This window comes from Phoca vitulina, unplaced genomic scaffold (genome assembly GCF_004348235.1).
Source record: "Phoca vitulina isolate PV1807 unplaced genomic scaffold, GSC_HSeal_1.0 scaffold24, whole genome shotgun sequence".
Lineage (NCBI taxonomy): Eukaryota > Metazoa > Chordata > Mammalia > Carnivora > Phocidae > Phoca > Phoca vitulina.
This window is the reverse complement of record NW_022589727.1, coordinates 8,575,990-8,590,884: the sequence shown is the minus strand read 5'-3', so window position 1 is coordinate 8,590,884 and position 14,895 is coordinate 8,575,990. Positions and strand designations below refer to the sequence as shown.

The window sequence follows — 14,895 nt, the reverse complement described above, 5'->3', positions numbered from 1 at the left end:
TTGTGTTATCCAGACATTGCTGAATAAGTGAGGGCTGGTACTTTTACTTTTATATTGTCATCTAGATTGACAGCCAAGAAATTTTAATGAAATTTTAGGATTTTAGAGTGTGTCCACAGAAGAACTAAGATTATTAAATATGCTTTTACCAGCCCTGAGTTTAACATTTGGGAATAGGTCAGTTTTCTTCTGTGAACCATAAAGTCACCTGAATGCTTTAGGCTTGAATATACTAAAGTTGCCCCTGTAGAAAAAGTGGGAGTTGAAGAATTTGGGAAGAGAAAAGTATGGATGGCAGAGCAGGAATAGGATTCTTCTTTTGCTTTGGCACCACCTGACTTCCTAGAGGTGAGGAAGAGCACCAGCCCTCTGCAGAGAAGGGCCCTGGACCCAACGCTCTCCATCTAAAATCAGAAGGCATTGTGCATACTGGGTATTTACCCCAAAGATACAAATGTAGGGATCCAAAGGGGTACTGCACCCCGATGTTCATGGCAGCAATGTCCACAATAGCCAAACTATGGAAAGAGCCAAGATGTCCATCAACAGATGAATGGATAAAGAAGATGTGGTGTATATATATACAATGGAATATTATGCGGCCATCAAAAGGAATGAAATCTTGCCATTTGCAACGACGTGGATGGAACTGGAGGGTATTATGCTGAGCGAAATAAGTCAATCAGAGAAAGACATGTATCATATGACCTCACTGATATGAGGAATTCTTAATCTCAGGAAACAAACTGAGGGTTGCTGGAGTGGTGGGGGATGGGAGATAGACATTGGGGAGGGTATGTGCTATGGTGAGCACTGTGAATTGTGTAAGACTGTTGAATCATGGACCTGTACCTCTGAAACAAATAATACATTATATGTTAAAACAAAATAAATAACAGGAAGGGAAGAATGAATGGGGGGGGAATTGGAGGGGGAGATGAACCATGAGAGACTATGGACTCTGAGAAACAAACTGAGGGTTCTAGAGGGGAGGGGGGTGGGGAGATGGGTTAGCCTGGTGATGGGTATTAAAGAGGGCACATTCTGCATGGAGCACTGGGTGTTATACGCAATGAATCATGGAACATTACATCAAAAACTAATGATGTAAAAAAAAAAAAAAAAACTGATGTAATGTATGGTGAGTAACATAACATAATAATAATAAAAAAAAAAAGGCATTGTGCATTTGGATGGGAAACTAATAAAGGAAGCAAAAGACAACCACAATGTGAAATGACTTGCGAGTATCTTGGTGAAATTTAGAGGAAGGTTGAAAAGAATATTCTAATCAGCATGAATTATAATTAGAAATTAACTATACTGGTTCCATTGCTATTAGTGTGAAGTAGGTATGGAAATCTATTTAATGTGTTGTTTTGTTGTTGTTGTTTTATTTTAGAAAACATAAGAAAATAGGGGCACCCAGCTGGCTCAGTCAGTAGAATATGATTTGGGGTCATGAGTGCAAACCCCACGTTGGGTGTAGAGCTTACTTTAAAAAAAAAAAAAGAAAAGAAAATTTAAAATATTCCTAACCTTCATTCACTCACCCTCATCTTGGTCTGCCCTCCATTCTGGTTTTCCCACAGGTCCCCTAAAGCAGGTTGCTCTTATTGCTGGGGTTTCTGGGGACTGCAGCTATGTTGGTTAGAGAGGGGATGTGGTAGAGGTAAGAGTGGTGAGTCTAGTAACTAATTAGCTGGAGTTTTTCTAAAGCAAAAATCAGATGCTATTTCATTGTTCCCCTGGTCTTCCTAATGAGCTCCTTAAAGGCACATAGTGCTTTATCTGCCTTTGTGAGCTGAATGACTATTTGGACATGGAAAGATGGTTGACCATTCACAAAGGTGAATGTTATCAATAAAGACCTGGAGGAGAGTGTGATTCATTGGCAGAACCACGAGCAAAGGAATGACTTGCTTCCCTGTTCTCATGGATTTCTTAAAAGCAGTTGTAACTCTCCCACCTGTTCCTTGGTTGCACACTTTTTCAATTAGGAAACCACAGAACATCTCTACTCACTTGTATAGGGATTATCTTTCTAAATCACAGACCTGATTGGATCTCTCCTGCTTTGTGGTTAGTTGTTTTTAAATCATCTGGACAAAAAATTTCATTCCAATTTGGCTGGACTTCGTGTAGCACAACTCTGGGCCTTGCGGCCTCATCCTGCAATGATATATTACATGGTAGAGCAAAGCTTTCCAGTATTGCCTGAGGAAGAAACCATCAGAAGAGTACATCACCTGCCAAAAGTTAGGCCAGCAAACGAAAATTACTCCAACCAGTTCAAAATGTTCTAAATTTTGAATTATGTTTACTAAGGTTTTATATCATTTACGTAGTCATGCAGACAACTCTTTAATTAGGTATTAAAAGCAAACAGCTTTAATAATGATAGACTAAAGAAAACAGTGCATGTTATTAACCAGATACTCAAAAACCTTTAATAGTGTTGTAGAAAAGCAGTGACTATGGTCCCATTATCTAAAATGCCAATACTAGAAGGTTTTTTTTTTCTTTTTTTTAGGTCCTCAGGGGAAGAGAATTTAGAGATGAGGGTGCTTTTGGGGATAGATGGATATTTTATATTTATTAAAAAAAATCTTTGGGGTACCTGGTAGCTCAGTCAAGCATATGATTTCAGCTCAGGTCATGATCTCAGGGTCCTGGGATCGAGCCCACACTGGGCTCCCTGCTGAGCGGGGAGTCTGCTTCTGCCTCTGCCTCTGCCCCTCCCCTCCTCGTGCTCTCTCTGTCTCTCTCTCAGATAAATAAAATCTTTAAAAAAAGTCTTCATTTAGCGTGGTAGGTAGAAAGCAGATTTTTATTGCAATAGACATAATAAGCACTCCAAACACAACTCTTTTACAGATACACAGATTTTTGTGTAAAACAAGATTTTTCTCTTATATAGCCATGCTTAAAAATATTTATTTCTCAATACCATTTGTGATTATAGAAATAAGGAACCCTTAAGAGAAATAACTGGTTTTACGTCTAAGGCAGGAAAGGTCCAAGTTGGGCCTGGAACATTTTGTCATACCAGAAAGCAAGGAAATGATCAAAGACTACTGGGACCTTGTTAGAAGAACTCAAAAACCAGCTTGAATAAGTTCTTGCAAGCTCACACTAGTAAAGATATAAACTGTGGTCGGTTGAGACGTGGATTGAAACATACTTGTTGAGTTCATAATTCCACTTCAAAAATAAAAACCTCATTAGTCATGTTTGGAGAATAGTAGAGAACTACCTCATTATTTTGAAAAATGGTAAATAAAACAAATCAGGCATCTGTCCTGTCTTTGTTATGTGACCAGTACTTGGGAAATTTCTCTTTATAGAACTATTCTATGTAATAAATCAAAAATGAATAATAGAATATGACTCTGAAGTCTCTAAAGAATTGGTGGATCTAAACAAATATTAATAGCTAACGATGTCCTAAAGGGAGTCAGTCATTATGTGTCTCCTGATGGGAGTTCAAACACTGCAAGGTAGTCCTGCCTCCAAACCCCCAATTAGAACTTGAATCCTCTCTGGCCTGTAGATCAAATGACCCATCTATAGGAACCCAAGGGATAGAGGAATATGTCAAACTACACCAATGGGATACAGTGAGCAAAATCCAGATTGTAGAAACTGTACAAGAAACAACCCAGTTCCTTCAACAATTAAAAGAAAATATTAGAAATGGAGAGGAAATCTACAGATAAAAGAAATTTAAAGTACATATCAATGAATCATCATGTCTAAAACTTATTTGTCCAGATTCAAACAAACTGAAAAAAATTATAAGACATTATAATGCATATTTGATATTAAGAAATTATTTTTATTTTCAGATGTGATCATGCTATTTGAGTTTTTTTTAATGTCCTTATCTTTCAGAGAAACATATTGAAATACTTGAAGCAAAACAATAAGATGCTTGGCACTTCAAAACAAACTGGCTTGGGGCACGGAGGGTAGGATTTGGGACAAAGTACTGACTAGTATAAATGGAACAGGATTGACCAATATTGATAACTTTTGAAGCCAAGAAGTAAACACAGCTGGTTTTTTGATGTATCAAAAACCTTTCAAAATAAGTTTTATATATATAAAATTTGGGGGGATGCCTGGGTAGCTCAGTTGGTTAGGCGTCTGCCTTTGGCTCAGGTCATGATCCCAGGGTCCTGGGATTGAGCCCTGCGTCGGGCTCCCTGCTCAGTGGGGAGCCTGTTTCTCCCTCTCCCTCTGCCTGCCGATCCCCCTGCTTGTGCTCGCTCTGTGTCAAATAAATAAAATATTTAAAGTAAAATTTTTCAAAATAAAAGATACACACATTTTACATAAAATTATGTAAGTAGGGGCCTGTGAGTGGCTCAGTTGGTTGAGCGTCTGAGTCTTGATTTTGGCTCATGTCATAATCTCAGCTTCATGAGATTGAGCCCCACGTCTGGCTCTATGCTCAGTGGGGAATCTGCTTGAACTTCTCTCTCTCTCTCCTTCTGCCCCCTCCCTGATGCACACTCTCTCTTTCTTATGTATTTATAAATACATAATTTTTTAAAGATTTAAGTATTATATGTTGCACAGAATTAGTAAAATTGCAAAGTTTCAACCAGGTTTAAATGTTAAAAAAATTTTTTTTACTAGTGTACACCTATTAGAATGGCCAAAATCCAAAACACTGACAATACCAAATGCTGGTGAGGATGTGGAGCAACAGAAACTCTCATTCATTGCTGGAAGGAAGTCAAAATGGGTACAGCCACTTTGGATAGACACTTAAGACAGTTTAGTAACTTCTTATAAAATTAAACATACTCTTATACAATCTATCAGTAGTGCTCTTTGGTATTTACCAAATGAATCGAAAACTTACGTCCACACAAAAACCTGCACATGGATGTTTTTAGCAGCTTTATTCAGAATTGCCAAAGCTTGGAAGCAACCAAGATGTCCTTCATCAGCTGAGTGGTGCATTCAGACAGTGGAATACTCAGTGCTAAAAAGAAATGAGGTATCAAGCCATGAAACAACATGGAGGAACCTTCACTGCACATTACTCAGAAAGAAGCCAATCTGAAAAGGCTACATGCTGTATGATTCCAGCTGCATGGTATTCTGGGAAAGGCAGAACTATGGAACAGTAAAAAGATCCGTGGTTGCCAGGGATTGCTGGGGGGAAGGTATAAATCAGCAGAGCAGAGAGGATTTTTAGAGCAATGAAACTACTCCGTATGGCACTAAAATAGTGGATACATGCCATTGTGTATTTGTGACAACTCGTAGAATGTACGACACCAAGAGTGAACCCTACTGTAAACCACAGACTTTGGGTGATGATAGTGCATGAGTGTAGTAGGTTCATTGATTGTAACAAATGTAGCGGCTGGTATGGGATATGGATAGTGACGGAGGTTGTATGTATGTGGGGACAGTGAGGTATATGGTAACACTCTACTTCCATTCAATTTTGCTATGAAGAACTCTAAAACAAAGTTTATTAATTTCAAAAAAGGAAACCAATTACACAGAACTATAGATAAAATATTTTAAGCAAACCTTCTTCTATGTATATCACTCTGATGAAAAGTTGGGGAAATAGGTGTCATGAAACAGAAGGAGTAAATTAAAGGGAAGACTCATGTAATTAGACAGTACATGTCTTTCAAATTATTCACATGTTTTTATATATTTTTATAAAAGCTTTGTCTAAAGCTTTTAGAAATAGAGAATACCAGGTTGAGGATTTCTTTTTTTCGAATGAAACTTATATGAAGCCCATTTCTTTTTTTTTTTTTTTTTTTTTTTAAAGATTTTTTTTATTTATTTGAGACAGAGAGAATGAGAGAGGGAGAGCACATGAGAGGGGGGAGGGTCAGAGGGAGAAGCAGGCTCCTTGCTGAGCAGGGAGCCCGATGCGGGACTCGATCCAGGGACTCCAGGATCATGACCTGAGCCAAAGGCAGTCGCTTAATCAACTGAGCCACCCAGGCGCCCTATATGAAGCCCATTTCTAAAATGAATTTCTCCAAAGCTGATTAAAGAAAAAGTACATAGCTTACCTAGCTTATCTACTGCCCTGCTTACTTTACATGGGAGGGGGGTGGGGGAGCACATTCCTGCTTTCAGCATTTGTATTGAAAGCCTACTCTGTGTCTGGAACTGAACTAGACACCAGGGATACACAAAGAATAAAATGGACAAAATCTCTGCCCCAGTGGAGCTTCTCTCCTAGGTCTATGAAGAGAAAAAGAATAGGAGATGGAAATGAGGGAATGCACCTCAAAACTGGGGAATGGACCTAGCTGAAGCCACAGCAGTACAAAGGCTTGAAGAGGAAGTGAGCTTGAGGAGTTAAAGAAAACCAGGAGGTTGTCTTGATGGAATGGAGTGAGGGGGAGAGGGTAGTAAGGAAAGGTGTCAGAATATATCAGGCCGGCTAAAGCTTGGTAAGAATTTGAATTGTACTGTGGGATGAGCAACCATTGGAGGGTTTTAAACTAAGGAGAGAGAGCATCTGATTTTGCAACTAGGATCACTCTGGCTGCTGTGTTGAGAATACGTGGGGGGGGGGGGTGTGTGGCAAGGGTGCATGGTGGGAGACCCAGGAAAAGACTACTGCAAAGCATCAGGTGAGCATTGACCAAAGTGGGAAAGACTGGTTCTACTTTGAAGGTAGAGCCAGTAGAATTTGCTGATGGATTGGATGTGGTGGTGAGGGAAACAGAGGAGGCAAGAATGGGCATGGTGTTTTTAGCCTGAGCAACTGAATACAACGGAGCTCCCATTACATCTCCAAGGAGTGTGCGAGGGGGCACTGTTGGCAAGTAATGAAAGTGTGATGAAGTTACGTAGGAAGATGAACGGTGACTCCAGTGCACGCTGTTACAGACCTGATAACTTTTTAATACCACACATAGATTGAAGGGTGACGGTGAGATCAAGTTACATGAGAAAATAGATATCTCAGAACCTAAAAAACCTTGGAGTCCAGCGGCGGTGGGCAATGTGGAGTGGTACTGCATGAACAGTATGTGAACTTTAGCTGTCTCTCAGCAAATATGTGGAAGAGAGAGAAAAGACTGACTCCCTTTAGGACATCGTTAGCTATTAATATTTGTTTAGATCCACCAATTCTATTTTCCCTGCTCCCTGCTCAGCTGAAGCAGGCCTTTTCCATCCCTTAGAGTTCTGCCAGGGATCCTGACCTTTTATGTTTCGGAGTTAATTTTTTCCTTATTTGTCTTTTTCTAGTTGGGGAATGGCGGTCAATGTGTATTCTACCTCGATAACCCAAGAGACTATGAGCAGACATGACATCATCGCATGGGTTAATGACATAGTATCTTTAAACTACACAAAAGTGGAACAGCTTTGTTCAGGTAAGGGATTCTTTTTTAAGAATGTATTTACCTAAGTGTTTACTCATGTGAAATTTTATGAACCACAGATGATGCATCTTGGGTAGAAAAAAATATCAGTATTGATATATAATTAAAGGGGAAAAACTCAGATATAACCAAAGAACGTGCAGAGGGAAATGATCGTGGGCATCTAAGAGCATAGAGCAGTCCCAACACCTATTACGGTCTCTATAATGCCTTCTTATTGGTCTTCTGGGCTCTTCTCGGTCATCGCATCAGCCACCACACTTCTGTTCCTAAAACACAGATTGGGTCTTGCAACCCCTTCTTAAAAAATCTCCCAGGCTCCACCTTGTCCATCCTACAGGATAAAATTCATTGTTTTTCATGGCTGATAAAGGTTTTTCTGTTTTTGCTGCATCCTGGCTCCTCAATTTCTGCGTCTTTCTCCATACCCCCTGTACCTCAGTCCTACAAAATACTCTTGTGTTCCCTTCGGACTGCCTTTTGCATCCCATAACTTTTTTTCTTGCTGAAAAGGTCTTTCTTCTTTTCATTTGTGTTAAAATCTCATTCACACTTAAAAACCGACTCCGTTGTCACCCCTCTGAAGAGTTCCCCAGATCTACCAAAACACTGTGCCCACTCTTCCAGAGTAAGACTTGACCACGCTGTGTTAGAAGGTCCAACTCCTGCTCCCCTGAAGGCACCAGAAGTCCTTGAGGACAAGACTGAGTTTTATTCTTCGTCAGATGCCATGTATCGTCAGGTACATGCACCACGCCTGGTATAAAGTAGGTCTGCAGGGAATGCACGTTGAGTTTAAAAAAAAAAAAAATGAAGATTTGACTTCAGTGATAAAGTAGGAGCATGTTATAAAAACGAGCCCTTGGTAAAGTAATTCATTTTTAGAGTATTTATCAGAGAAAGTCTTCCTTTGGATATAGGAAGTATTTTCTTCTTGTGAACTTATAGGTAAGAGATTTCCTCTCTGGCTCTGACATGAAAATGGTATTAGGAAATATTCCTGAAGTGTGTTCTCATGAAATTCCACAAGACATAACAGATACAGAGGAGTTAGCAGGTTCAGCTGGCACAGGGGGAAGACCCTCTTCTGTCTTTCCCAGGGGGGCCTGTGTAAAGAGATTTCATGAAGTGTAGTCAGAATTTGGAAAGCCCCCAGGGTCCCCCACAGATAAGCCTGAGTCCACCACCCACCAGTGACTATATTCTCCTTTGTCCAGGTCAAGATTTGAGAACAGACTCTAGAGGACACATTTTCACTAGTATTGACAGGTCTTCTCCCATGATCGTTTGTCTCCCAGGGAACACATTGAGGTTGGCTAGAGCTGAGGCATTACCTCACTCACCCTCCCTGCGCCCAGGCCTCAAACCTAAGTCCTGTAATTTGTGAGATCAATAATGGATGCTCACCAACCAGTTCTTTGCCCTTGAGTACAAGCTGAAGAAAAGCTGGCATAGACCATGATGATGTGCGAGGTCTGTATCATTGGCCTGTTGAAATGACTCCCAATAGTCACTGTCGGCAACAGCCCCTGTTGCATCTCACTCAACTGCAGATCTCTATGCAGTCACATTTTATGGTACTGTTCTTGCTATGCATTCTAGAGTGCTCCAGCATTTTACTTTTAATTTGCTGGGGGGGGGGTGGGGAACCCCAGAGTTTTCTGTTGTTAGCAATCCCCTTGTTAACAGTGCATACCCCTTCAGTATCGTCATTGTTACTAGTTCCATTTCTCCACAGTGACTGACACATACTGTTCACTCAGAAGCACTTGTTGCAGGGTGCATGAAAATCCGTTTGCAACTGCTAGGGTCAAAGACAGAAAGGTGTATCTTACTCTCAAAGTGGGCATATGCACATGTGAATAAGGGGAACGGGGTTGGTTATCAAGAAAAGAGATGGGAAGGAAGGAAGGAGTTCAGTGGTAGATGAGCCCGTGAACAGCATTTTCTCTGTAATAAGCATGGAGAGTTTTTGCTAGCAAATGCAATGAGAAGGCAATTAGAATTTTTAGAGTAGTAATAGATGTAATTAATTTCTTTGCTCATCTTTCACATTTCTAATAAAGCAAATGCCACAAAATTTTCAGCAGCCTTTGTGAAAGATTCTTGTAGAGTTCTCTTAAAGCATTGGTATGCATTTGACAGCCACTTGCAGCTTGATGAAACCTGCTAGAAACCATTTTGGTCACTCCTGAACAGATAATTTTCATTAAGATAACTCACTGGCTCCCTAAGGCTACAAGGTTGATGATTCTGAAGAATAAAGTAGATTTAAAGGTTCCTTTCTGCTCTGAAACAGTTTTTGGCTCAAAAAACTGTAGGATAGAGGTTAACATGTTTTTTGCCTAAATCATGTTAATCCGTGTAGTACAAAGACAGGTCTTCAATTTTAGGTAGTACTTTCCTCAAACTGTAGACCATATGCATTTATAATCTCCTATGGGGCTCCTTAAAATGCAGATTCTTAGGATCCTTGACCTTCTCAGTTTCTCTGGATGTGAAGCCTAAAATCTGTATTTTAACAAGCACCCCAGGTACTTTTGTGCTGTAGCCAAGAGCTTACAGTGCATGTTAGAGAAACCCCAAACCACTAGAAATGAAGTTAAAATATCCAAAACCTATCGGGCACAGTTTCCTCATTCATAATTTAGTCTGTGACTCTTCTCTTCTTCAGTGGCATTTAGCAGGAAGAAGCGATCTATTTATTTATTTATGAGTTTATTTATTTATACCCTTCATTGTTCTAGAAGACCTTTAAGGCAGCTAGGACAGTGCTGTTAGGATAAGAACAAATCACTAAGTGATTTCTCCTCATCGTACTTACAAGTAGTCAAATTCTTGGCTAATAATTTTTTCTTCAACTTTTATTTTAGTGACTTCAGTTTACTGTGTGTGGTTGTATTTTAGTATGCTGTGGGAAAACACACAAAATAACTTCACATATTTAAACTGATTTTTTCCTTATTCAATAAAATTATTTCTTTTTGCGAAAGACTTATGTTCTAATTCTGGCAGTTCCCCTTTGGCATTTTTTTTTTCCCATTTGCATTTTCTTTTTTATTTCCAGCTAAGAGATCTCCCTCCAGCTAATACTAAACCTGATGTCAGCTTTTCTTTATAGCTCATAGAGAAGTAACCTACTGCTTCACATTTGTGTTCCTTTTTCTTCAGAATTCTCTGCCTTTATATGACATTGATTTGTATATAAGCATCTTAAAAGAGAGGTGGTGTCAGGAGGCCTAACACTTGGAGATAGATGGCAGTGAGTTGCAAAACAATGAAATGACTCACTCTTATCTCCTGTTATTTTATTCTACGGATGTAACCTTATGAAAATTTCCTTTGAAGAGGAAATCTGAGTCCCAGAATCATATGCATATTTAGTGTGCATTCATTTCTTGTGAAAAGCAGCCTTTACCTTTCAGGTGAAAGATGAGGCTGTGTAAATGGAAAGCAGTATAACAGTGGATGTGCACATATACCTGTAATCACCTAAATCTGTTGTAAAAATGAACAGTATTTGTGGATTTCCCACAGTTGAATTAGGGGATTGAACCCCATGAAACACAAGATTGATTCAGCTTCAAAATACTAGGTTGTAGTTCAATTGCTTTATAAAATTCCCACAGCTTTTTGTGGGGTGAGATACTTCGTTTTTGCTTCAGTACCAGCTCAAACCAGTGAATATTCTGTAAGGTACTCAAGAGGAAGGATGGACAGCATGGTGCTAAAAATCCAGAAAGAAAAAAAAAGAAACAAAAAACAGCTTTAACAACTTGAGACACCATGTTGGAGCTGACAGAAAAGGTAGCAGACTATATGGAGAGGAACAGGAAGAAATGGGAAGAGGAATTTGATGGGGGTGGAAGAGATGTCCCTTTTCCTTTTCCTTTTCCACTGCACCCTGCTTCCCCTGTTCTCATACACCAAACCTTTGAAACTTTTGGCCTCCATTTTTCTGTGTCCGCATCCTCTCCTGCCTACGGGGATCTAAGCTGCAAAGCCATTGGGTCTGCTGCTGAGTCACTGCTGGGGCTTGGCCAGCCCCCTCGCGACCAGTGGCTCTCCCATTCCTCCAAAGCCTAGCACAGACTGCCTGTCCTCTCTGTGCGACCTTCCCTTCCTCCTTCCCACCCACTCCGCAGACAAGCCAGCTGCTGACTTTGTACACCTTCAGAGATACAAACCGCGTGTCAGGCGGGCACTGCCTGGACTGTCACCATGCTGGCTAACAGCTCAGTTATCTTCCTGAGCATTTTAGTATTTTAGTAAAATTTAATTGGAATTAAACTATTTTTCAGATGGAAAAATATAGGTGTTTTCTTCACTAGCTTAAAAAGAGAGAAACATGATCAGTATTTGATTCCGTTTCAATTTGTGCTTCTCCAAATTGTTTCAAGCTCTGTCTTAGATCAAGTTTCTTGTATTTTTTTTTCTTCCGGGAAAGCTTCTAGATTGAGCTGGTCATATTGCAGTCACTGTAGTCACATATACAATTCTGGGTCCTTGATGGCTCTCTGGAAGGACGAGGCTTCCCAGAAACACTCGGTTCACAAAGGTGTGGCTATCTGCCATGCCCCGGGGCCTGGACAGGTGCTGTGAGCCTAGCAGAATATTCTTTGTGACCATTTCTGACTGCAGTCTGTGCCTCTTAAATAGGTTAATCCCATCCTAGTGTGTTGTCCCCTGGCCTTTTTTCTTCTCTCCGCAGAGACCTCTTTCAGGACAGGTTAGTGATGAAATCAGCTCAGAGTCTAAATTTAGTAGACCTTCTCCTGTTGGCTCTCTTGAACTGAAACCAAGTAAGGATGTTTCATCTGTGTCTGTCAGCTCAAGAGCTTACTTAGCTTTATAAAATCAGACTGTTATTTGCTATAAGAAAGTTAAGTCCTCTTAGATTGTGTTGCTATGGTTATAGATGCAATTGTATTATAATGGAATATTATTCATGTTTGCGACCTATTATGTAGAGAGGTAAGGGTTTTTTTTGTTTCGGGTTTTCTTTGGTGACATTTTTTTTCCCTCCAGTTTTATTTTAAAATCCATTTACTTGGTCTTAGTATACCGACTAATTGAAGAGGAAGAGGGCAAAAAGTAAGTTGAGTAATGGAGGGAGTGGTCCAGCCTCAGATTCAATCACTGCAGTGGGCAGTATATTTCTGTGTCCCAAGTAATGCACAGGATGAAAGGGAGTTTCTTTTTTGAGCAGAATATAGAATACAGTAGTCTTTTTTTCCTTTTAAATTTGTTTATTTACATATATCTTTTTTTTAATTCTTTATTTAAATTCAATGTAATTGACATATACTGTATTATTAGTTTCAGGAGTAGAATTTAGTGATTCATCAGTTGCATATAACAGCCAGTACTCATTACATCAAGTGCCCTTCTTAATGCCCATCACCCAGTTACCCCATCCCCCCAGCCACCTCCCCTCCAACAACCCTCAGTTTGTTTCCTAGAGTTCAACGTCTCTTATGGTTTGCCTTGCTCTCTGTTTTCATCTTATTTTATTTTTCCTTTCCTTCCCGTGTTCATCTGTGTTTCCTTCCCATGTGTTTTGTTTTTTAAATTCCACATGAGTGAAATTATATGGTATTTATCTTTCTCTGACTTATTTCGCTTAGCATAATACCTTCTAGTTCCATCCACGTCGTTGCAAATGGCAAGATTCATTCTTTTTGGTGGCTGAGTAATATTCCATTATGTATATATATATATACACCACATCTTTATCCATTCATCTGTTGATGGACATCTGGGCTCTTTGCATAGTTTCATTGTGCACATTGCTGCTATAAACAGTGGGGTGCAGGTGCCCCTTTAAATCACTATGTTTTTGTATCCTTTGGATAAATACCTAGTAATGCAATTGCTGGGTCATAGGGTAGTTCTATTTTCAACTTTCTGAGGAACCTCCGTACTGTTTTCCATAGTGGCTGCACCAGCTTGCATTCCCATCAACAGTGTAGGAGGGTTCCCCTTTCTCCACATCCTCGCCAACATCTGTCATTTCCTGATTTGTTAATCTTAGCCATTCAGACTGGTGTGAGGGGGGTGGTAATCTCATTGTGGTTTAGATTTGTATTCCCCTGATGCCAAGTGATTTTGAGCATTTTTTCATGTATCTGTTGAGCCATTTGTATGTCTTCTTTGGAGAAATGTCTGTTCATGTTTTCTGTCCCTTTCTTGACTGGATTATTTGGTTTTTGGGTGTTGAGTTTGATAAGTTCTTTACAGATTTTGGATACTAGCCCTTTATCTGATAAGACATTTACAAATATCTTCTCCCATTGGGTAGGTTGCCTTTTAGTTTTGTTGACTGTTCCTTTGTTGTGCAATAGTGAAAGTAAACATAAGTTGGTGCTTTTGTTTCTGTTGGGTTTTTTCTTTACTGCCTTTTGTAATGCTAAATACCCTTGTGGGAAAAAAGTGTGTATGTATTCACTTCATTGATCAAACTGCCCCTGTAAATTTTGTTTTTTATGTATACGGGTAATACATCTTTGAAAGCAATCAGCCACATCTTCCTCTAGCTCATTACTATATTCAGTTCTGATAATCAATTTAGTTTTATTTGGCACACATGTTTTGAGCCTTTCCTTGGGTTGGGCCCTGGAAACCCAAATAAATAAAACATAAGTCAGTCAGAGAAAAACAATTATTGTATGATTTCACTCGTATGTGGAATTTAAGAAACAAAACAGAATCATAGGGGAAGGGAGGGAAAAATAAAATAAGATGAAATCTGAGAGGGAGACAAACCATAAGAGACTCTTAACTGTAGGAGACAAACCGAGGGTTGCTGGAGGAGAGTGGGTAACTGGGTGATGGGCATTAAGGAGGACACATGATGTAATGAACACTGGGTGTTATATACAACTGATGAATCACTGAACTCTACCTCTGAAACTAATAATATACCATATGTTAATTGAATTTAAATAAAAAAAAAAGACGTGGTCATTGTCCTCTAGGAGCTCAGTACAGCATGGTTCTGTCCTTGCAAAAGACTAGAGACCACGCTGTGGTAAGTGCTGCTTTGGAAGAGCTTTGGATATACAAAGGAGGGAGGGGGTGGGGTCATGGGGAGTCTGTAAAGAAGGACCTTCCTTCGGGTTCCTTGGGAGTTGGGTGGGTGCTGCCTGGATGACTTAGAATGACCATAGTTTGGGAAAGACCTCAGAAATCCGCCCTCTTGAGTTGGATGGGGTGACCAGTATGTAAGATAATATGTGTTTTATTGGGTACAGCCCTGAAATACATGAAGCATGTTGTCTTCTATAAGAGAAATACAGTTTTTCCTCATGATCTCATCGTATGAGTAGGTGAAGATTGATTTTACTCCATTTGAAGCAACTATGCATGCATGGGATATTCTCAGGAAACCATAGAATTGCTCATTTCTTTGTGAGAAATGCAACAAATATTTTTTCAAGTTTTATATATTTAAGTAATCTCGAACTCATGACCCCGAAATCAAGAGTTGCATGCCCTTCCAACTGAG

General features: G+C 39.7%; 1 protein-coding gene across 2 annotated transcripts in view; it reads left to right on the top strand.

The window, feature by feature from the left end:
* MAPRE2 (microtubule associated protein RP/EB family member 2) overlaps positions 1-14,895 on the top strand; it is a 150,632-nt gene that overhangs the window by 81,484 nt on the left and 54,253 nt on the right. For both annotated transcript variants that reach the window (XM_032421385.1, XM_032421384.1), the window contains one exon: positions 7,252-7,379. In XM_032421385.1, the coding sequence (XP_032277276.1) occupies positions 7,259-7,379 (121 nt within the window). In that variant the 5' untranslated portion in view covers positions 7,252-7,258. The remainder of the gene's footprint in view (positions 1-7,251; positions 7,380-14,895) is intronic.